We start from the raw sequence: 10767 nt of genomic DNA on the forward strand, positions 1-10767 counted from the left end.
GTGGTCTCTACACCTTTGGTCTCCCAAAAAGGCCCAGCTGTGACATCAGGGCAGGAGTGGGGTTATCAATCATTAAAGGTAAATATTTTCCCTTGACAAGATTACCTAGTCATGTCTGACTGTAGGGGGTGGTACTCATCTCTCTTTACTAAGCTGAAGAGCTAGTGTTGTCAAAGACAACTCTGTGGTCATGTAGCCAGTATGACTGTTACCTTCCCACTGAAGTGGTACCCATTTATCTACTTGCCTTTGCATGCTTTCAGACTGCTAGGTTGGCAGAAGCTGGGACAGGAGCTCGCCCCATCATGTGGTACCTGGGCCTCAAACTGCCAACCTTCTGATCTTCCAATTGTCAGAATTGGCATCTTAACCACTAAGCCACCGCATCCCAGGACATTAACATTATAACACTAAGCTATAAATCCTTACGTTATATTGGAAATATAACTTGAACACTAAGGGGAGGCAGTGGACTAATATCTGGAAGCCTTAGTTTGTGTGGGATATTTTAGTCCATGTCATGCACAGTCCTGGCGGACAGAAGTGTGTTACCTTGACTGGTTGTCTGTAGTTTTATGGCCATAACTTTCCAGACACTGTTTCAACACAAAGAACAAGAACACTCTCATTAGCTCCCAGTAGTCTGTTTAGACCACAGGCCATCATTGACCTTACTGATGAAAAAACTGCTTGGCATCTCAGTGTGTAAAGAAATCTGTCCTACCTTTAAATATTTCAAAATCACCAGTAACAACCACTCAAATCAGGAATTGAAGTTACACATTTTCTTGACTTCAAGCCATTTCTTTTTCTGTGCCTACAGCATGGCTTTCCAAATTGTGGCTGTTAACATCTTATCAGGTGGCCCAAGAAAACTGGTGGAATATGTTTTCTTTCTACTCTAACCTTGACTTGCCTATCCCTGATAACATAAACCAGGGCTAGACTATTGAACATGTTGACGGTTCCTTGGGGTTGTAAATTTCGCTATGGAGTTTATCAGACAAGGGAAATTGGAAGTATAATCCAATGGCAATCCGAACGCAATCATGGGGTTTAACATTATTGTGTGATAGACTACCACACGCAATTTCGGGCAATGGGAAGTCAGTTCGAACGCAATTCGAATTCACGTAAATTTGCTGAACTAATGAATTTACGTGAAGGCATTCTGGCCCCACTTTCTTTTCATTCGAAATTAAGAGAAATTCGTCCCGTGTGATAAACTCCTATGTGGTTCTGATGCAATCCAAAACATTTACCATCTAAGGAGTCCTGCTCAGTGTCCTTAAACCCTGAGACTTTTTTTGCAAAGCAATGCTGGATTTGATGCCGCTGAAGAAAAAATATTCTTAAAATATGATTTATGTGGATGCTTTGATGTGTACAATAGACCAAACAACAATGGTCAAGTTGGCTGGAATGGCCTTCCCACCAATCTGCAAGTGACTGGGGAGTTTCTATGGTAGATTTCGGGAGGAATTTCAGTGAGAGCTAGGCCTGTGTGTGCCAGTATCAGGGGAATTTTAAATGGATTGTTCTAGACTCCCACCCTCAAGTTTGACTTTTCACTTCCGCGGTTGGTTGAGGACAAAAGGAATGAAATATTTCTATCACAGAGGGGACTGGCAGGCTTAAAAGACTTGATTTTGCATTGTCTTTCATGTACAACTTCAGGCTGGTATGCGGCTGCTTTTAAACTTGAGTTTCCTTGCGTAAAGCAAAACGCTTAGTACTATTATTCCACTTTAACTGCTATGGCTGCTGCCAGTGGAATTCTGGGGTTTGTAGTTTAGTGAGGCTTAAAGGATCTGTGGCTGAGGATTATAAATGCTCCTCCAAATAATAATAATAATAATAATAGTATTTTGTGGGTTTTTTGGGCTACGTGGCCATGTTCTAGAAGAGTTTATTCCTGACGTTTCACTGTTGGCAAAATGTCAGGAATAAACTCTTCTAGAACATGGCCACATAGCCCAAAAAACCCACAAAATATTATGAATGCCGGCCATGAAAGCCTTCAACATCATCATCATCATCATCATCATCATCATCATCATCATCATCATCATCATCATCATCATCATCATCATCATTGTATAACTACAAAACGCAGGATTCCACAGGAGGCAGCCATAAAGTGGAATAATAGTGCCATTAACAGTGTTGTGTAACAGTGTTGTATGATATAGATTACTGCACTATACAACTGGCCCTTCATACTTGTAGCTTTGATGTTTGTGGATTTGATTATTTGTGGTTTCGATTAATACTGTATGTTCTCTCTAGGAACCATAGCTGGCCATAGAGCTGTGATGGAGGGCCTAAAGGTTCTTGGAGAAAACGCGTTTTTGGCCCTCTGGCATGATTCTGTGATCGACACCTGGCAGATGTGGGCCATAGAGTTGCACCGGAGGACCTGGAGATTCCTAGAGAGGTGTTTCTCTCAGTGGTGGTTGTTATTTCCGGTTCATTTCAAAGAAGCGTGTACGTATTTCGATAACCAAATCAACGACGGTGCTTTCCCACTGGAGGCCCGTAGGGGGCAGCCGTGGGTTTGCGCAGGCGCAGTGTCGAAGGCCCGGCCGGCGCAGGCGCAGTTCTCCCTTTGGGCTGGGGCTGGGGCTGGGGCTGGAGCGGGCGATGTCGGGGCCGGGCCTAGTGGCGGGCGAGGTGGCGGTGGACGCGCTGCCCTACTTCGACCAGGGCTATGAGGCGCCGGGAGTCCGGGAGGCGGTGAGCGGGGGAAGGGAAGGCCTGTCTGGGGCTGTCGGCTGTGGTGCCTCGGGGGAGGGAGGCTGAGCTGGCTCTTGTGTGTTTCAGGCGGCGGCGCTGGTGGAGGAGGAGACGCGGCGGTACCGGCCCACCAAGAACTACCTCAGCTACCTGCCTGCCCCCGACTACAGCGCCTTCGAGGTGAGCCAGCTTTGGCCCCGAAGGAGGACAAACACTCTCTCTCACACACGGGCCTCAAAAGCACCTCTGTAGATCTAAAGCCCAGGCTGCTCAGTCCTGCCTTCCTCCTGGACTGGAAGCTGGAAGCTGGAAGCGCCCCTGCAAACGCCGAGCTGCAGTGCAGGGCATTCCCAAAGGAAAGGCCAACGGCGCTTCTCTGTGTGAAAGTCCTGCTCAAAAGGGAGGCCGTTGAGGGGCCCGAAGAAAAGGCTCAAGCGTGGCCAGAAGGAGATGTGCGAAAGAGCAGCCCACAGCCAGACCCCATAGGCCTCAGAGGCAGTTTATGGGAAGTCATGTCACACGGAGCTCCACAACACACTGCAGAAACAAGCCAGTTTGGGACCCCTTTCATTGCCCTGGCTGAGTGCTGGGGAATTCTGGGAATTGTAGTTCTGGGGGACATCTAGCTCCTTTATAAGAGCTCTACGGCCACAATAAACTACAGTTCTTAGGCTTCCCTAGCACTGGGCCAGGGCAGTTATCAAGGCTTTAGTTGAATTGCGTCTGATGAATTTGGCTTTTACCTCCTTCCGGTCAACCTCTGCTGGGAGAACATAAATGCATCAGAGCTTAGTTAAGCATTGGATGAATTACAATATAGAGAGGCAGTAAAACTTCCCCACTTCAGGTGCTTCATGCTTTCAAATCTGGGTCACTTTTGTCCGTGTTAAAAATAAATGAAGGTAGCTAGGAAAAATCTCAACTCCATAATAGTTTAATACTGTTATTTGGTCAACAAAGGGATACAGACATGTACATTATCTCTTAACCGGACAAGGTATTCCAAAAGGAAGATTGGGAGTAGGTTGTGGAAGTTAGGGAATGGGGAAATGGCTTTATACTGAAGCCATGATGTCTGTCGGCTCAGTTTAAATGAAAATGGGCAAGAAGTGTCTTTGGACGTTCAGATGAGGCTCTGTAGAGGGCGATGCAGTGTTTTTAGGCTTTGCCTGCAGTAATGCCACACTGGAGGGCAGGAAAGTGAGAAGAGGTAGACTTTCCTTCCAGTAAGGAAGGTAAAGCAGCCATGAGAACAAGATGGGTTCCTCAGTGGGAAGGCCATGCTAAAGCAAATCTTTTTGAGTGTAGGACTGAGGTCTTCATCTGTTCTAGAACATGTACCTTCGCTAGCAGATGTTTGGAGAAATGGTGCTCCAGGATTTTGTAAGTGATCATGATTAGAATCTTCTGTCCATCATCTTCACGGCCACAACTAATTCCCTGCAAATTTGATTCACAGACTGAAATAATGAGGAATGAGTTTGAGCGTCTTGCAGCCCGACAGCCCATAGAACTGCTGAGTATGAAGAGGTAAGTGCAGAGTTCTTTTGAAGTAAATTGCACCATCCACGCTAAAGTGACATCCTGAGAGATCCAAGGTGCAGTATATAGCCCCTAAGAAGTATTAAAAAGGCAACATTCCAGTTCTGGCCTCATGATGGCAGTCAACTCTACTGAAATAAGACTAATCTGTAGGGGGGTTGTGCCTTCAGGAAGTTTTTAGATCTGCTTAAGGCTAATAATGTTGAAGATAGCAGACTCTGGGTGATAGTTGTGCAATTAGGAATAGCCTCCAATTATTTTAAATATCATTTAGCTCTTGCAGAATTATTGGACAAAACTGACAACAATATTTTTTGCTTATAAAAACAAGTCATGATTGGGGTTAGTGCAGTAAATATGTTAACCCCCCAGCCACCAGTGTTCTTGTTTAAGGGCAGTTGTTCTTGTTTTCACTTCAGGTACGAGCTGCCTGCACCCTCCTCTGGGCAGAAGAATGACATCACAGCATGGCAAGAATGTGTCAATAATTCTATGGCTCAGCTGGAGCACCAGGCAGTCCGAATTGAGAATTTGGAGTTGATGTCTCAGTACGGCTGCAATGCGTGGAAAGTATATAATGAGTACGTTTTTTATGGTCTCCAGTCATTTCTTGAAAGGTTTGGAAGGCAAGTGTTCTGCAGCTGCCAGGACCTGTATCCAGGATAGCCAAAGTTGAAGAATGCTGGGAATTGCAATCAAACAACATTTGGAGGACTACATGACTCCCACCCCAGCTGTATAATTGTTTCCAGTTTTAGATGTTGTAGTTATCTTTTCTGCATCCATGTATTATTGTCGTTAGTTGGATTAGTATTTTATCGTGAAGTGCTACCCGTGTGACAAATGATAAAACAGTATAGAAGGCCATTTCATAAGGAGTACTATCTGGCTTGGCTATATAATAGAATGTGTCGGATATTTTTTACTGAATTTGTTTGTTAGAGGCTCATATCTGCAAGTAAAGTAGAAGTATGCTGTTTTATTTTAAAAGTTGAAAATTTGTTTTATGCACGATTTGAATATTTTTAGGCTAGGAAGTTTCAGTTCACAGTTGTGAGAACACAAGTCCTGTGGAGGGGAGAGTTGCGGGGAAGAGAAAAATGACATAAATGCTAGTTATTTCCCATTAAAACATTGATTTTTGTGATTAATGCCTTTCACTTGCATAAAATGATTTGACTTTATGTTTATTTGACTATATGTTTATTTGGCTTTATGTTAAAGGAACATTATTATTACAAATTAATGGATGGCAAAATTTAACTAGAAACTTAAACTTTAATATGACTATTACATGCTACTTGTGCATTTCCAAGATTGGTAATGGATTCTTATATTTATTTTGGGGTACAAAGAGAAATACAATTCAGTTAAACAGGAAAATTAAGCACAAAGCCTGACTTTGCTTGACTAGCAAGGCCCTATATGAGAGAATGTATATCAACCTTTTTTTACTTCTTTGTAATATCTGAATAGTTTTTTTTTAATTCAGCACTTTCTTTTGCAGGCATTTAGTTCATATGATTGAACAGGCACAAAAAGAGCTACAGAGTTTGAGGTAAGCCCATCCTTTTATGGTAGAATTCAAAGATATAGCCATGTTAGTCTGTAGAATCAGTGTGTAGAGAGATCTTGTAGCACCTTTGAGACTAATGTAATCAGCCTCTTGTTTGGACTCCTATGCTTGAATTGAAAGAATTAGGGTCTAAATGCAAACCAGTCTTTTCAGACTGGAATCTGTATTCTAGTAAAATCTGTACATCTTGAGTTTTGCATATATACATAGCATTTTAGTATTAATGGTTTACTTTTATTTGGGCACTTCATTTTCAGATAATGTGAGATGGTTGGTTTATTTCAGCAGTAGGAATTGTGCTGAAGTTGCTGAACTACACTTCTCAACCCTGGTTTATTGTGATGTGTGCTAAGCTATTTCTTAAATGTTCTGCCTTGTTAGGAGGTGCAGGTCAAATTCTGGCCTTCTACTGGTTAGAAACTCCCCAACCCTGGCTTGTATTCTACCTACCAAACATATGCATTTCACTTTCATCTGATTAAATCAAACTTTTGTAGTTTGCCCAGTAGATAACAAAACATATTTGTTTTCAACATGGTTTTGGGTATGAGGGTTAGTCAAAGCAGAGCAGAAAGGGGACAACTGACAGGCACCTGGTTCCCTACACCTGCTAGATGTGATTCTTCACTGTGTTGCATTTTTGTTCCAGAAAACACATTCAGGACCTTAACTGGCAGCGGAAGAACATGCAGCTCACTGCAGGTGCTAAACTTCGGGAGATGGAATCCACGTGAGTATATATAGCTTAACACTGCAAATTGATTCTGTCCTTATAACCTCCTCAATAAGAGTGACTGTTGCTGACATTAGATGCATTAAGACATTTTCCTTGACACGGCTGCTCTGTTGTGATATGGTTCCAACTGTAGAAAGAGGATTGAAGGCAGTATCATTGCAGAACTGATCCTTTTGTGTGTTATCGTAGAAAATATATATATTATTCAGTAATGCAGTGCTATTTCTGCGGGCTGCAAAAATAAAATTCAAGAAATAATTTTTAAAATTCTATAATGAGTTAATGTGTGGAAGTTCTTAAACTAGGGAAAAAAATTTTTAAACTTGTGTTATTATGCTTTCTGTAGTAGCCACGCAGAGTTAAGGTAGTTTGAACTGACACATTAGAGTGCATAATTAAGAACATATTCTGCTCTGACTCCAAACAGTTGTAGTTGTAGGCATCATACACATATTAAAATATGTCTAGGTGGCCTAATGAGAAATACTGGGCTATATACTGGTCTGTCCTGGTCTGTATAGTCTAGTACTAGAAAACCAAAACGAGCAGAAGGTTTACAGTATAACTACCAAGGGGGGGAACACTAGGTAAACTGTAATACTAATTATAATGAATACACCAAAGACATATCTTTACTTGCAAAATATATATATCTGTGAAATAAATATTGAATCCAACAGTGGTATACAAGTCTTGAAACAACATTCAACATGAAGCCAGCTGTAGGAAATAACTCTTCTGAATCTTAGTGAGAAACAGAGGCAGACATCTGCAGAAAAGCTTAGGCAAAAATGCATGAGTCTTTAGCATAAGAATAAATGAGGAACAAGATTTAAGTCACTTGCTCTGCATAGTTTTCCACTTCTGATCTTCATTGGCTCTGTGATAGTCATTATTATTATTATTATTATATTTTTATTAAATTTTTATATAATAAAATACATTTTGCTATGATACATAATATTAAACTCCTATTTAAATTTACATATTTACATTTTTGTTCCTTCCTTTTATCTCTGTCAATTCCGTACTTATCGCTTTAATATATTGTCACTTTCTATTATCATTACATTTTTTATTCTTCACATGTATATTTCTTGCACATCAAATAACATTTCATTCTTCTTTTCAATCTTAGTAAAACCTTTCCTAATTCATTTTATTCTACACGTTACTATCTGTTACCAAGTGAATTCATCTAATTCAGAAATTAATTAAAAATAATACTAGTATATGTTCCTTTTTCTTCATTCAGATAATTTATCCATGGTTTCCATTCTTGTTCAAATTATTTTATCAGTCTCTTAGTTATATAGCAAGTCAGTCTGTCTATTTCCATATAATCATACATTTTTATATCCACATGTCTATATCTGGGATTTGTTCTGTTTTCCACATCAAGGACAGCAATAATGTAGCAGCACATATCATATAAAATATTAATTTTCCATATTATCTTTCTAGGTCTTCATCCTCAATCATATTTAATAAAAACATCTTTGGATCTTTATTTATATTAGTCTTGAAAATATTTTGTAATATCTGGTGTATTTCTGTCCAAATTTTATTTACTTTTTTGCATTTCCACCAACAATGTAGCATAGTTCCAATTTCAGCCTTGCATTTCCAGCATCTGTTTTGGTGGTTGTCTGACATTTTTGAAATTATATCTGGGGTTAGATACCATCTGAATTACATCTTTATTAAATTTTCCTGCACTGCATAGTTCTTAGAGTACTTTATTCTTTTTGTCCAGTTTTTTCCCATTGTGAGAGGTGGATATTTTGTCCCAAATCTTGCGCCCATTTAATCATACAGTTTTTAATACTTTTTTGTTCCAGTTCTTGTTTTGTTTTAGAAGTAGTTGATAAATTTTAGCGATTTCTCTGTTGCCTTCTTGTTTAATAATTTTATTAATAATATTAATAATTTTTTCAAATTCTATTTCTCCTTTTTCAATTCCATACAATTTCATATCTTGATTGTATCTTTCCTTTATCCTTCTATATAAGAACCAATTAGAATTATACCCTGTGTATAGTTCTTCTGTTTTTAGTCTTCTTTTATTGTTTTCTGTTTTGGTTATATCTTCATAGGTTAGCCATTTTTCACATGATAACTTCTCATTTTTGAAAAGGGCTTCATTTATAGATACCTATAATGGGATTTTGGTAAACCATCTTTCTTTAACTTTTCTCCGTACGTGATATATTGATTTTCTTATAAGATGATTATTAAATTCCTTATTTACTTTTATTTTATCGTAGAATAAGTATCCATATAACCCATAAATTAGGCCAGCTTCTTCCAAGTTTATGATTTTACTTCTCTTTAGTTGAATCCAGTCTAGAGTTCAGTTTAGAGTTGCAGCATAATCATACAGTTTGAAATCTGGTAATGCTAGTTCTCCTCTTTCTTTCACATCTTGTAGTAGTTTCAGTTTAATTCTAGGTTTCTTGGCTTTCCAGATAAATTTAGAGATTTCCTTATTCCATTTTGCAAAGGGAATGTCGTTAACTATAATTGGCAATATCATCATTTTAATCATAGATTTTCTACCAAGCCATGAGAGTTCTAATTTGCCCCATCTCTGTAAGACTTTTTTGATTTCCATCCAAGTTTATTCGTAGTTGTTCTTAAATAAATCGTATTTTTTGTTGTTAGCCATATTTTTTAAATATTTAACTTTTTTCACAATTTGAAAACTGGATTTACTTTCTATTTCTAATTTTTCGTCTTCGAATATATGCATCGCCAGAATCTTGGTCTTATCTTTATTTATTTGGAAACCCGAATGTTCACCATATTCTATTAATTTCTTCAATAAGGCTCTGTGATAGTCTTGAGGCGATCACCTGTCCTTCCTGCTTCCTTCTCATCGTTCATTCCTTTCTGTGCACATTCATATATATATATATTCATGTTAAATATTTACCTTGCTTTTTGCAACATATTGCCCCTTTCCCAAACCTTCTATGCATTTTTCTCCCTCTTCAGGATCTTTAGTATCCCTTATATTTGCTTTTAATACTCCTTTTAATCTGTCCACACTATTGAATGATGGATCCTCTGTCTTTCTTACAGCCAGTGGTTGAGTAGATCTGTTGTTAAAGCCATAGCTTTAAGGAAACAGTTGTTTACATTGATTTTTTTCTTTGTCTTTTTTTCCCCTTTCCTCCAGTTGGGTGTCTCTTGTCAGTAAAAATTATGAGATCGAACGAACTATTGTACAGCTGGAAAATGAAATTTCTCAAATTAAGCAGCAACATGGCGAGGCAAACAAAGAAAACATCCAGCAGGACTTCTAAGACCAGCCTCAGCCTTTCCTGCCAAACACAAAACTGCCTAAAGCCTATGCATGGCTTTAGATTTCAATTTCTTTCTCTCTGTGTATAGTGAAACAGAAGCCATCATCTATATGTGTTAGATGCTGGCTTTGCTGTAGAACAAACTGATTATGAGGAGCAGAGACAGTTTCTTAAAACAGTTTTATTCCACTCCCAGATTTATGGCATGAATATTGTGTGGGATTTTGTGTTTTTGTGGTTTTTTTTTACAAAGGATCATTTGTACATTTTTTGAAATATCTAAAAATAAACAACCTTATATATGATAAGTACTATGCTACAGTGGAAGAGTCTTATTGCTTTAAGTTTAAAGTAATTAATGGTGACATTTATACTGCCACTATAAGTAATACAGAATGCAACCTATTAGGTGATACGAGGCAAAGATCAAGTCATATTTAAAAGATGAATGAATTTGTGTTTTATATTGACTGTTGGTTAAGAAACAATTATAATTGCAGTTGTGTGTATTACATACAAATGTGCATGGTAAGAGCAAAAGTTTTTGTTCCAGTTAATAAAAAAAAATTATATTAGTATAAATGTTAAAATGGCATAATGTGGGACTACTTCATGTATCAGGCTATTGCACGAGACACCTGTACGGTTCCTAGAATGTGAAATAGTTTTGGAGTCTGTTTCATGACCCTCTGAACATAGTACCTGCTGTATACACTAATAACTAACTAGTGTTATTGGAAGCAGAATGTACAGTCTGGTGGTATGCCCAATTTTGTGTGTTTAGTCTTCAGTATGTCACTGTAATGGTGAATATTTCTGATGGCATACTACAGTAATTGTGCTGTAATCCTCTCAATTTACGTTAGGGC

The 10767-nt window shown here is 38.6% G+C and overlaps 1 protein-coding gene across 1 annotated transcript; it reads left to right on the top strand.

Annotated features, from left to right (window-relative positions):
* The first annotated feature begins 2630 nt into the window (after positions 1–2630).
* Positions 2631–10206, top strand: BCAS2 (BCAS2 pre-mRNA processing factor). Its single transcript, XM_089514362.1, has 7 exons — positions 2631–2736; positions 2824–2916; positions 4196–4266; positions 4698–4859; positions 5786–5836; positions 6504–6584; positions 9772–10206. The coding sequence occupies exons 1-7, from the start codon at positions 2644–2646 to the stop codon at positions 9896–9898; spliced, it is 678 nt and encodes a 225-aa protein (XP_089370488.1). The 5' UTR covers positions 2631–2643; the 3' UTR covers positions 9899–10206.
* The last annotated feature ends 561 nt before the right edge of the window (positions 10207–10767 follow it).

This window comes from Sceloporus occidentalis, unplaced genomic scaffold, assembly GCF_023333645.1.
Source record: "Sceloporus occidentalis isolate IW3139 unplaced genomic scaffold, rSceOcc1.0.p SCAF_3, whole genome shotgun sequence".
NCBI classification, from domain to species: Eukaryota; Metazoa; Chordata; class Lepidosauria; order Squamata; family Phrynosomatidae; genus Sceloporus; species Sceloporus occidentalis.

Bases quoted from the DNA above. Each gene is read 5' to 3' on its own strand.
- BCAS2 (XM_089514362.1), top strand. From the start codon at position 2,644: ATGTCGGGGCCGGGCCTAGTGGCGGGCGAGGTGGCGGTGGACGCGCTG. The intron at 2,917-4,195 runs GTGAGCCAGCTT...TTTGATTCACAG, and splicing joins CCGACTACAGCGCCTTCGAG to ACTGAAATAATGAGGAATGA. The intron at 4,860-5,785 runs GTACGTTTTTTA...TTTCTTTTGCAG, and splicing joins GCGTGGAAAGTATATAATGA to GCATTTAGTTCATATGATTG.